The sequence below is a fragment of the Sceloporus occidentalis genome, unplaced genomic scaffold (genome assembly GCF_023333645.1).
Source record: "Sceloporus occidentalis isolate IW3139 unplaced genomic scaffold, rSceOcc1.0.p SCAF_4, whole genome shotgun sequence".
In the NCBI taxonomy this organism is placed as follows: Eukaryota; Metazoa; Chordata; class Lepidosauria; order Squamata; family Phrynosomatidae; genus Sceloporus; species Sceloporus occidentalis.
The window spans coordinates 33,283,445-33,297,240 of NW_028316984.1; the positions used below are offsets into that span (position 1 = coordinate 33,283,445).

General features: G+C 36.9%; 1 protein-coding gene across 1 annotated transcript in view; it reads left to right on the forward strand.

Moving 5' to 3' along the window:
* Positions 1 to 13,796, forward strand: part of TTN (titin) — a 317,246-nt gene that overhangs the window by 60,648 nt on the left and 242,802 nt on the right. Inside the window, exons 41-44 of the mRNA XM_089523020.1 lie at positions 1,569 to 1,853; positions 1,974 to 2,099; positions 6,420 to 6,608; positions 12,644 to 12,700. Of these exons, the coding sequence (XP_089379146.1) occupies positions 1,569 to 1,853; positions 1,974 to 2,099; positions 6,420 to 6,608; positions 12,644 to 12,700 (657 nt within the window). The remainder of the gene's footprint in view (positions 1 to 1,568; positions 1,854 to 1,973; positions 2,100 to 6,419; positions 6,609 to 12,643; positions 12,701 to 13,796) is intronic.

Genomic DNA, 13,796 nt, shown 5'->3' on the forward strand with positions numbered 1-13,796 from the left:
AGCAGGCTTGGGCACAGAAGAAGGAGGAGTAAAAATAGGAGAAAGGAATATTAACAATGTAAGATATGCAGACGGCACCATAATATTAACATAAAACCTCACAGACCTCGAATAATTCCTAAGGAGGATCAAGAAAAAAAGTGCAATAGCAGTTGAACATAAAACAAAAATAATGAACATGGTGAATCTACACAAATTAAACCTAGACAATGAAGAAATAGAAATAGTAAAAGAATTCTCATACCTTGGAACATACATTGATAGGAATGGGGACTGCAGCCAGGAAATTAGAAGATTAAGAATGGGGAGGGTGGCTATAAAATAATTAGAAAAGATCCTAAAATGCAAAGATATACAACTAAGCACAGAAATTAGACTCATACAAGCCATTGTATTCCTTTTTATCGTGTATGGATGTGAGAGCTAGACAGTTAAGAAAGAGGATAGGAAGAAAATCAATTCATTCAAGATGTGGTGTTGGAAAAGAGTGCTTAGGTTTCCATAAACAGCCTAAAAGACAGACAAATGTGTCATAAAGCAGATTAAACCAGAAATCTCCCTTGATGCTAAGATGAAAAACCTTAGGCTGTTGTACTGCGGACACATCATGAGAAGACATGACTCACTGGAAAAAATAATAATGTTAGGAAAGGTGGAGCGAAGTAGAAAGAGAGGAAGGTTATGTGTAAGATTGATGGGCTCTATTAAGGAAGTGATGGGTATGAGCAGGAATTAAGTGGAGCAGTGGAGGACTGGGAGTCTTGGAGATGTCTCATCCACAGGGTCACCATGGATAGAGATCGACTCAAGGGCAATTAACAACAACAACAAACTTCATAATGAGCTAGAAGTTTGAAAGTTGAGCTAGGATTCTGGAAGACCAAGGTCTGAATCCCTGCTCAGCTATGGTAACTTGCTGGGTGACCTTAAGCAAGTCACCCTCACTCAACCTAAAACAAAAGCAGTGGCAAACCTCCTTTGAAAAAATCTTGTAAAGAAAACTCTAGGATAAGAATTCCCTAAGTCAGAGTTGACCTGAAGGCGCATAATGCACACACATAAACACAGGTCAGATCAGGGAAATAAGAGTGTGTGTCATTCCAGAACAAAACCAGGCAACGTGGGTAGGGGGCATTTTTTTCTAGCGTTAATCATTGCTTTCTGTTTTCTGCTTCATTCTTTTCTTGGGTTCATCACATTTCCAAATTCCCTCACCCACTGAAAACCATCATGCAGGGAAAGAATTCTGGCCAAGTTTTTCCCCCTTATTTTCTGTATTTGAGATGTTTTTAATATGGGGAGAGTTCAAATATGCAATCTCCCCTTGTAGCCCATGTAATTAATATACATGTGTAAATTGATTCTTCACACATTACTCCCGTCTTCCTCTTGAGCTTTGTTGCTGAGCTACAGTTAGAAATGGGTGCTCTTGAATCTAGATCTAATTCCATTGCCCTTCTGTCACATGGGCTATACCTACTTAACAGACTGGTTTTGTTCAAGGAAGATAAAGATTGAATGAATAATTGTAGAAAATGTTTGAGTTTTTGTTTTCTTTTAATTTACAGCTCCTGAGCCACCTGAGATTGTCAAGGAACTTCAGCCAGCCACTGTAGAGTCTGGGAAGCCGGCTCGTTTCTGTGCTGTAGTGTCAGGGAGGCCTGCACCCAAGATCTCATGGTACAAAGATGAACAGCCTCTTTCTCCAGGCTTTAAAGTCAAATTCCTTCATGATGCTCAAGAATATACTCTGTTGCTAATTGAGACGTTCCCCGAAGATGCTGCTGTTTACACCATTGAAGCCAAGAACGACTATGGAGTTGCCACTTCTTCAGCATCCCTGTTGGTGGAAGGCAAGCTCTCCCAGCTCTCTCAAGCACTTTTTTTAAAAAAAAAATGGCATTGTCAATATTTTGTGACGTGTGCTCTTCCATGAAGGCTAATAATCACTTTTTTGGTCTTTTTTCCCTTAGTCCCAGAAGTTGTTTCTCCTGATGTAGAAGTGCCAATTTACCCACCTACCATTATTACACCACTCCGTGATGCTATTACCTCTGAGGGACAGTCCACTTACTTTCAGTGCAGAGTTACAGGGACAGGTTAGTTTAACAACATCATATAAAGCTTTTGTACTCCTTGATCAACTGGTAAACATCAGAAGCCGGGTTTCCTGTAACCAGGCACAGGCCGTCACATGTATGACTGTACAGTATATATTTCTGTAGTGCTAGCCAAGTAGAAGAGATAGTAGTACTATATTCCCATCACCCAAGACTCCTTTATACAGTTCCCAACAGTAAAAAGGCAGTCATAGGCTCAATAACTTCTGCTCTTTTAAATTCAAAATTCCATCTTTCTAGGCTTTCCTAGTTTTTGACATTTGAAAATATGTCAGTGCAGTGATGTATCAGAATCTTTAAGAATATATAATATGATGAGGGAATGAGTGCTGTGTTAAACTAGCATGAAAAATGAACAATACCTCTAATATCACCTATTGTCTCAGCGTTGCCATGAAAACAATTCTATTTAATTAGACTTCCAATTTTTGTGACTATCAGTTCCCACTTTATTCTTTGCATTTGAGTAACTATGCTCAACTACCAAGTATGTGTGCCAAGATGAGAAATCTGCCCATGCTTCAGCTATTTCATTATGAAAAAGTATTTATATTTCTCTATTATATATTATATTACAGCATATTCTATTGTAGTATGATTGATTAAATTCTATAAATTAATTAAATAAATCATTTTAATAAATTTAGACATTTACTAAATTTAATTAGTTTGATTTAATTTATTTAATTATATATAAATTATATTAGAAGATGACAGATAGATTGAGAAAGAGAGAGAGAGAGAGCTTTGGATTAGATATAGCAACAAATAAAAATCAAAATGAAAAATTAATGCTTGAACTATACAAGTGAATTTAGTTTCAAAGGGAGCATTTCCAGAAACTCAGCTTTTAAAACCCCTTATATAGAGTCCATTTTGCACCAGAGATGTAGCAGTGATCTACTATGAATTCTGATAGGGCTCAGGAGAACCATGCTTTTCTCCATTCCCCCCCCCTTTTTTTTTTTTTGGCATAATTAAAAAAATAAAAGTAAAATTTACTTACATTCAAAAGAGATCTCAGTTACATAGAATTGTGTTCCAGTATAATAAAAGCAGGGAAATAAAAAATACAAAAGGGAGAAAAATAAACACATTAATAGTAAGTTTCTATAAAACCTGACCAATTGTCCAAATATGAATCCATTTGTAAATTTCATCTATATATCATTCTTTCCAAATGTTGCAAGTGTTGTTAGATGTAGATTTGAAAACTGGCAAGAAACTATTTTTATGGAAGGTGTGGCCTAGATATGGGGTTGTTACTTTAAATCAGTTGTCTTTTTAATTTTTGCAAGTGCAGTTTAAACTACCTTTATCAACTAAATGGCAATATCTACAACTGAAACATTTGCTGCAATCCAGATTAAAGACATTAATCGTGGCCAATGAAGTACCCATACCAACAATGTATATATATATATATATAAATTTCTGTTATTTCTAAATAAATGTGACATACAAGGTTTACAGCAAGAATGAAATACAGAATTAGAATCATAGAATCATAGAATTATTGAATCATAAGTTGGAAGAGACCACAAGGGCCTCCCAGTCCAACCCCTGCCATGCAGGAAATCTCAGTCAAAGCATTCCCGACAGATGGCCATCCAGTCTCTGCTTAAAGACCTCCAAGGAGGGAGACCCAACTACACTCCGAGGAAAGAGCGTGTTCCACTGTCGAACAGCCCTGACTGTCAGGAAGATCCTCCTAAGGTTTAAGTGGAATCTCTTTTCCTGGTGCTTGCATCCATTGTTCTGGGTCCTAGTCTCTGGAGCAGCAGAAAACAAGCTTTCTCCCTCTGCAATATGACATCCCTTCAAATATTTAAACAGGGCTATCACATCACCTCTTAACCTTCTCTTCTCCAGGCTAAACATCCCCAGCTCCCTAAGTCTTTCCTCATAGGGCATGGTTTCCAGGCCCTTCACCATTTTAGTCGCTCTTCTTTGGACACGCTCCAGTTTCTCAGTGTCCTTTTTGAATTGTGGTGCCCAGACAATTTTTCTTACCTGTGATACAATGGCTAGAAAATCCAACAATGTTTGTTTGCATACTTGAAGGCAGCACACAACTCTTGCTTAAAGCACCAAGAACAATTGAGATAGAGAGAGAGAAGGAGGGAGAAAGAAAGAAAGAAAGAAAGAAAGAAAGAAAGAAAGAAAGAAAGAAAGAGAAATAGTGAGAGAGGTACAGAAAGGGCCAGATAGAGATATGAGAGAGTATGTGCACAGGTCTCCCATTCCCCCAATGATCTGTTTTCAATAACTTCAGGGGTGACATCTCTTTTTAATATTTTTTTAAAAAAGAAAGCATGTAGGAGTTTACACTGAAAATATTGGCATAATATTGATTCCAGCTGTGCAAGGCATGTCACAGTAATGTTTGTATATATGCTCACATGGGTACATATACAATTTTGATGTGCATGGTAATGGCTGAGATAATAGATATATTTGGAGAACAGAGCATGAGGAGTTGTTCTTTGGCACTCCTACTCTTGTTGCATTGTTTATAAATCTATTTGCATATCCCACACATACAGCATGAAACTATTATTTTTGTTAGTAGGGAAATGCACTGTTTTACAAGAATGGCAAGATCTGTTTTATGTGTTCGTTTTCCATAGCTCTGTATTGGGTGCATTTAGCATTTAAAAAAATGTTTATTACAAATTCAGAACATCTATTTTACATTTAACTGAATGCTGTAATATAATATACATTTTACAAAATGTAGATATCAATTGAAAGCTAGAAAAATACCACTAATTTCAAATCTTTTGGTCTAGCTGCCTATCTAGTAAACCCTTACATCAACACTATTTCACAGTACAGTCGGCCCTTCTTATACACGGATTTTTATACACTTAATCAAGCATACACGGTTCGAAAATGTTCAAAAAAAGTATAAATTTCAAATATCAAACCTTGATTTTCCATTTTTATAAGGGACACCATTTTGCTATATCATTATATTTAATGGGACTTGAGCATACATGGATTTTGTTATACATGGGGGATCTTGGAACCAAACTCCAGTGTATAACAAGGGTCCACTGTACAACCTTTTGCAATAGTACAGAGCTAACATCTAGTGCAAGTGGAATTTTCTTGATCAGTTACCTATTGTTAAAGAATTACAAGAAGTTATTAAATACCATCACACACACTGCCAAATGACAGGCATCCCCTTCTTGTGCTCAAATACCCCTTGCCTCCCAGCCACCTGCCCCCACCATGACAAAGACTTATGCCAACACTGCTATTGAGTATAGATAACGTTACCCAAAATTTCTTTTCAGTCATTGTTTGAAAGTGAGATTGATGCTAGTTAGAAGTAAATTCTTTTGAAATGGATGGAGCTTCCTTGTAATTACTGAGTGTAGTTGCCAGTATCTTACCCTTTTCTAAGATCTTACATTCCTCACATCTTTGTCTTTCTTTCACATCTGCCCAGATCCAGTGGCTACAGCATACAATGCAGGAGCTCCAATTGCACTGCATAAATGAAGTTTCCCATAACAAGAAGAGAGTGGGGCAGCCTCTCTTTACATAGAGTCCTCTTCTATATTTGGATCATGAGTCAGATGTCTGTGAGCTCCTTTTCTCTCCCTCTCCTCTCAAATTCCTAAAGCTCTAGAGAGTGGGGAACATTCTCCACAAAAATACTATCACCCTTAGAATTGTTCATTTTTCATGCTACTAAAATTCTGGATGTAATGGAGGTTAGATAGACAAAAGAAAAAAATGCTTAGGTTCATTTTTTTATACAAAGTGGGAAGATTAACACATGCCACCCCCTGTAACATTATAACTAGATTTTTTTCCTGTATAGTTTGTCCTCTGCCTGATCAACATCATTGGCTGATGTTAGAAAGGGTGAAAAGAGACTTATGCCATCATCTCTGGAGGGATCTGATTGTGCTGAAAATCCTAGGCCGGAACAAAGTCAAGTGAAGACATTGTCCATTGTGAGACTTTGGTTATGATCTGGAGCAGCTATCACTCCAGATCACATGCGGATATCTCGTGAGAGTTCTAAATCTCAAGAGAATTGGAAACAGGACTTGTCAGGCATATCTAGGCCTGGCTATGTGGTTTCAAAGAATAGTCAGGCTAAAGAAGAGAGGAGAGGAAGGAAACCCTAGTATGGACTTGGCATGTTGCTTGACTTCTGAGAAATATGACCAAATTCTCAAATTCTTCATAAAATTGTTAATGGAGAGTAATACTATAAAAACAAAAATGCATCCTTCTTTTTTTTTAAAATGTGTTTTTTTTTTTCTACTTTGGCAGACCTCAAAATAGCTTGGTATTGCAAAGACAAAGAGATCAAGCCCTCCCGCTTCTTTAGGATGACTCAGTTTGAAGACACTTTCCAACTGGAAATTGCAGAAGCTTATCCAGAGGATGAAGGAATTTACACCTTTGTTGCCAGCAATTCTGTAGGCCAGGTGTCCAGTACAGCTACACTGAAGCTGGAAGGTACAGTGTGGTGCCTAACCAAAAACAGTGCAAATCTGCATGTGTTTTAATATTAATTCTATCCCATAAACCTACATGTTGTCCATCATGTCAGTGTGTTTTTTAACTCAAATAATCAGTCCCATTGTCTGATGTTGCCAGTGTCCATTTGGTCTCCACAGTACAAATTCAACACAAGGTAACTGTACATTGTCCCAGTGTTGTATACCTTTCACCCTTTCGTTTTGTTTCCATTGAGCATTCAGCACGCACCAAAAACAAAAACAAAAGGCTGGAGGGAAAAGTCCTTTCTAACAAAAGAATTCTCACGATTGGATTGTCATTCCGCAAATGGATTATTTAATTGGGAGAAGGGGAAAGTCTGGATTTTAAGAACTGTACAGGATTTGGTGGTCATGTTTATGTTACAGGTGTATCCCTGTTCATGCTGGGGTTGTGGCCCTGCACTTTCGATATTGAAGCCAAAAAGATATGGCAGAGTGCATATCACCAGTGGCTGTCATCACTAAAACCCAGGAGTCCGGGGACTCCTCTTCTGTAACATTTAGTAATACAAAGTGTGTAATTAGCAGATAGTGAGTTTCCTCACATTGAAATGAGAATCTTACTACAAAATAATATTACAACAAGAGTATTGCTTTAATCTATCATACTGGGCTAAGAAAAGTAGCAACTGTAGGATTCATTTTAATTGCAGCTTTACCATATGATCTAGTTGAAGGCTTGGGGGAAAAGTCTGTGATATGGCACAGAGATAGTCCAGTCTATCTGTTTCCGTGCTTTTGCACATTTTCACACATAATTCATTCACTTGCCACTTCAATGTGCATTTTTATAAAATCCTCTTAAAATAAATATTTGAATATATGTTTAAATGTGTATTTTCTTTAAAAAATATAATCTAAATATTTTTACATTTGCATATATTTAAAATGCCAAGAACTGTGATACAACAAAGGAAAATGAAATCTTTGGAATAACTAAGATTTGACCCATTAATTAGTCAACAGAAAAGGTTGTTTCCTGTAGAAAAATCAAACATCAAATTCCTGAAGCAGCCCAGGTATGCCATGGAATCCTGCATTGCAATGCACTATTCAAATACTTCATGTGACATACTTTACATTAATTCTTTGGATCTGGTCAAGTTGTCTTAATATGATAAACGTATAAAATAATTAGGTGTCAAAATTGCTGAAATTTAATTTCTGTATGAAAGAGGACTACATTTTACACTGAAATGAGAAAGGAATCTTCTGTTGTACACAAATGCACACATTAACAGCCCAACACACTATAAAAAGAAGACTCATCCTCTAACTTTATATTTAGTCCCTCCCCTTCTGTTCCTTTCTCCTGTTTCTCTGGGCAATGCTTCTAGATTGATTTGATATCTAAAGCATATCTCAAACCCTAAGATTCTAATTGATATTTTGCCAGTTCAAAACTGAATGTTTGTTAAAGGAAATCAATATTCAAATTTGAAGCATAAGCTGAAAAAAGCATAATTCTGATCATCTGAGTATTTTTTCCTATTTCACTTGCTTCCACTAGGGGAAGGAAGAGTAAGAGAATGCTGACTAATGTGCAGGCTAAGACATTAAAGTTGGGCATGCTTCTTTTCAGGGCTTAAGGTTGAAGAAGTTACCTCATATTCCCAAAGGCATGTTTCTTCATCTGTTTCCATTAAGAAGGAACCCGTTGGCCAAAGGCCCATCTTTATCCAGCCTATTTCGAGCTGTAGAGTATGCAGCGGGGAAACAGTCAGATTCCAAGCCAGGGTTTCTGCCATGCCGAAACCAGAAATCCTCTGGTTTCATAATCAACAGCTAATGTTGCCAGCCAAAGACATAGTTTTCCATTTTGATGAGTCTACAGGCACAGCCATATTGATTATAGTAGATGCTTTCTCAGAACATGCTGGGCAATACTCTTGCAAAGCTAGAAACAGTGCTGGAGATGCAACTTGTACAGCTACACTTACAGTGACTGCTGAAGGTAAAGCCCCCTTTTTTGTTCCTAGGGATTCAGTTTGTTGCATAAAACCACACTTTTCTACACTATGACTAATGACCTCCTTTTCCTCATTTCACACTTCTTTAGAAATAGCTGTACCATCACTAATGTTGATAGTTCTACTAGTAACCAAATAAATCACTCTTTTTTCTTGTACTTTCCGGTTGTCACGTCATAATTTAGACTTTGCATCCTAGCTACAAATGCACACTTCAGGGCAGTGAATTGTTGGCAGTTGGTAGCATTCTCTGAGGTTTGCTCTACTCGGTTTTAAAGGGATAAATGAGGGCTCCTAACAGGATATAACAAATATTCTGTCAGGGTATCACAGTTATTTTTTAAAATTGCTACAGAAAGTCACAAGGAAAAGAGGAGACAAATGTCTACCATACATCACCACATGAGCTCACTCCATCTTTCATCCATTATTGTGGTTGGGTTTTCTTTATGTTGACCACTGAGGGTGCCTTTAATGAATGCACCTGGCATGCTAGGCTTTCAGGGGAAGATGATGCATTACGTTGTCCTCATCTATAATCTATAATTTTGTTTTTAAGTAGGCCCACTGAAGTGCATTAGGTATTAATCATATGTTTTGTTACTTGATTACACAGTGCAAGCCTTAGATAGGCAAAGTTCTGGGAAAGATGTAAGAGAGTCTGTCCAGGCAAAATCAGAAGTACATATTGCTTCCCCTTTTGCAAAGAAGGAAACCAAAGTTTATATAAAAGAAATCAAATCTATGCCATCAAAAGAAACAGTTGTGCAGTCCTTTGAACACGTTGCTGGAACGTCAACTATGAAAGAAGCAGAGACTCTTCATGCCATTACACAGAAGTCAGAAAGTACCAAGATTTGTGTGACCTCAATCCAAGTGCCAAGGGAAATTCCCCCAACGATTCTTCTGAGACTTCATGACCTTACCGTGAGATGTGGTGATACCGCTCAGTTTATGTGTGCTTTGGAAAGCGAGAACTTTTCTGTAATTCTGTGGTCCCATGAAGGAGAAACAATACAAGAATCTGAACGAATGAGGCTATCACAAAATGGAAGTGTTCTTTTCCTCACCATTGTTAATGTCCAGCTTTTAGATCAAGGATTGTACAGCTGTACTGTTCGTAACGACTATGGAGAAGTAACTACATCTGCTATACTAACTGTGGAAGGTGATTTTTAACATTGTGTGACTTATCTCATTTCATTCTCATCATCATTGCCTATGGCTTCAGTACTGGAATTTACTTTGGAATCATAATTTTTGGTCCCAACTTTCCTCTCTCTACATTTAGAGCTCTATTCATAAATTACTCTATTCTGAGGTAATCTATGTAATTTGCTTTTAAAGTGAGTTTTGTGCCTCTTCCCAACATGTTACATTGGTATTTAGGGAGCAAAACGTTTATTGCATTAGTCTTTGCATTAGTCACATCACTTCCGGCCAGAGCTGTTTGGACGCTGCACCATGCTTGCACCATCATGGAGCCGCCCATGTATATGGGAGCGAGCCATGATGGCAACCTCTTTGTGTATTAAGGCTACTGGCTATGTAAATGCCCAGCCTCATCTAGCCCTAGTTCATGGTGAGGACGCTGCAAAGTGCCCATCTGTACTAGCCCTTAGTTTGTAGAAAAATTCTAAAGTGATTTGAGTGTATCTATTGGGTCAGAGAGAAGATGTAGGATATCCCAGTCTGTTCATTTTTGTTGAGTTCTCTCAGAATCCCACTGGCTTTACTTGCCCAGCCTAGTTCCTTATTGGGTTTTGAGACATTTTTCCTTTCTGCATGGAAATGTGTGCATAATTGGGAGCATATTTTCCCTGCAAATGGACAGATTCTCTATGCATTTTTTTCTCAAGTACTGTATGCCTCTTTTTCCTCTTTTTTTTCTTTTCCTTTCCTTCTTTTCCTCTTTTTCTTTTCTTTTCATTATGTTTAATTTTTTGCATCTACCCTACTGACTTTGGCCTATTTTTGTAAATTTTTTACATACAGACATTTTAGTCGTACAGATGTTTCAAATGTACACATGGTTGTGTATGTATTTTCTCTTCACTGAAATGAATCCCAAACACTGGCACTGAAGGGATTTTGGAAGCAATGCATGTATTGCTCTATTGCTAGTCTTGAAAGATGTGAAATGAATATTTTTATGCAGAAATGTGAGCCCAGCAATTTTCTTTTCCATTCTTGCATTGTTATCCTAGGGTATTCCAGTTTATTAAACAGACATTATGTCATTCATGCAGTCATCCACTAAAGTATGATAATACACAGCTTGCTAAAAAGAAGACAAAGAAGAAAGAAAGCTTTTCATATTAATGCCTTATACAAATTTCTTTCCAATTCAAAACTTCACATTGTGATACATTTTCAATTTATCATATCATTTTGTAAACTTTAGCACAGTTCAACTCACATGCTAGCTTTCCTTTCTATTCTGTTGCAAATCAGACAACAGTGGTACAAACTATGCCATGCCTTATATTGCTGGATCTCCATTACCTCTGCACTTTACTTATTGCCTTAAAACTATGGGAAATGTCTCCACCTGCATCATTCCTTTGCGTCTGAAGATGGGTTGATTTTTCTTCTGTAAGAATGAGAATTTTCTTCTGTAAAAATGCCTTTCAGTTTTCCTACTATTTACTAATAGCACCTAAATAAATCAGTGCTTAGAAGAACAGAAACATCAGCTTGAAGCCAAAACAGTGCCAGCACATTTGCCCCATTTACATTGTTTTTATCAAAGAGGTGGATTTCTTGACTTTTTGGCACAGCATTGAAAAATACTGAATCTGCACCTGCCTCCTCGGCTGCGAGGAAGAAATCTTGATTCAAACTGAAGATGCCTTGTTAAAATTATTATGGACTATTTCTAATACTAAGTTAGTGGCACGAATTCTATGGCTGCAATTACAACTGACAGTTAGGCTATCATGAATAGAGCCCTCAATGTGGAAGAAAATAGTAAAAGACTTAATATTCTATTGTTCCTGCACTAACCTGCTGAACATTCTTTTACCATACTAATGGCTTTATTGATTTATTTATTTTTCTAAGTATAGACTTTGATTGCTGCAAAACATCTAATCTTATCCTAACTTTATTCTTACCTAGCTAAAGAAGCACAAGCCAGAACAGTAACAAAAATTACCCTTGAATCAGATACTAAAAGCATAAAAACAGTCAAAGAGTCTCAGATTAAATCAGCCTGTGAATACAAACAAGAATCGTCTTCCACTGAAACAACAAGCACGACAATATCTTCAACTGAAAGAATACAAGATACGGAGAAACTAAGGATCAGAGACTATTACCCTGATGTTGTGCCATGTGAAGACATCATAGACACTGGTGCCACAGTACCAGTCTTCCTTGAAACTCTTCCCCCAGAAACTTTTGTAAAAGAAGGAGAGGATGTCTCACTGTTCTGTGTAATCAAGGGTGTACCTACACCTTGTATCATCTGGCTGTATAACCAGCTAATAGTTGAGGAATCTGCATTATGCTCTTTAAGGCACGATGGCCCGCTGTGCAGTTTAAAGTTACTGAAAGTTAATGAGAATCAGAGGGGTATATACAAGTGCAGAATAGTTAATTCTGCAGGACAAGCCGAGTGCAGCACACATCTGAGAGTGACAGGTTGGCAACTGCATGTTCCTTCCATGTACAACTTCCTCCTGCATACCATCATTGCATTGAAACCTATTCAGTCCACAGTACATGATAAATGGAACAGCTGTGGATGTTTTTTGTTCTCACAGTAAAGGCATGTTAAAGGCATGTTGAATTACAACCAATAAAAATTAGGTGATGCCCTTTTTAAAATGCTGTGGGGGAAAAATAGACAATAGCTAATCATCCTCCCACTTAGCATTTTAGACTTATCAGGCATATCCTGGCATGTATATGTATGTATGTTTGTGTGAATTTTTCTATAAATGCATTATAAGTTAATGATTTGTTCTCCCAATATTCAGTTTCACTTCTATTAATCAACTCTCTATTTTTATTACAGCCTTAGAAAAAGTTCTTCAGGAGAAGATAGAGCAGCAAATTGAAATGGAAGTTAAAGGTACAGTCTAAAATGAATGTTATCCTGAAACAAATGTTTAACATAAAGAACCAGTACCTATTTGATAAGCCTATCTGTATGACGGAAAAAGCAAAACATATTCTAAAGCATATATGAATATGCTGCATGTTTTGTTTTGTTTTGTTTTTAAACATGCTAAGGATAACCTGCATTTCAAGTTACAAGTTTTAAAGTACTTTTAAAACTTCCATTTTTTAAGATTTGCTGTCTGTACTTTCACTACATGCTGTGCAGCTGGTTGCAAAAGCTTTTCTTTCATATACCTATTTCTAATGCATGGGGCACTTAAAATTAGACTGTATTTCTGAAAATAGTTTCACAATTCCTGAGTACTATAACATTAATTAGTTGGTCAACAAATGTGGGGTGGCATATGTTTAAGAAGTGATTTTATGCAAGATTGGATGGTGATCAGTTCCACTGTGCCCTCCCATTTCATGAATATGAGATTAATTCTCCCTAATAAATTTCTTACACTGGCTTGCAGATAGCATAGTTGGTCCATGCTGCTTGCTTTCTTTTTCTTATTTTGCATAACACTGTGAGGTTAGCAGCTGTATTAGTTCGAATAAACGCCTTCTCATTTCATTTTAGCAAATTACTTACACTTTACATTTTTTTCATATCTTTGAAAAACCATCTTTTCAATTGTTTGATCATTTTAACCCACAATCAAAGGGATCAGAAAGGGCGTTTATTCTACTGTCTGCAAGTCAGGTAAGATTTCCCCAACCCCTTTGCAAGCAAAAAAAGAAAAAAAATGCACAAAATAAAAATAGAAAGCTTTTCAGGCAGTTAAAAACATGCATTCACAAGAACATGTCATTTCGAGATTCATTTTTGCTTGTTGATGAAGAAATTTCCACAGTTGGAAGAACGAACCGACAACGAACGATTTTCGTGTCAGAATCTTTAAAACAGAGCAAGGCGTTGCGTTTATTCGAACAAATATGGTGAGTGAATTTTTTTATGGATTTGTGATGAATCTGTAGCATGCCCATTATTTAATTTTATTTATAGCTATATCATTCCTTTTCATTTTTTATTTTAATATGGGATGAAAACTGCAGAGTAT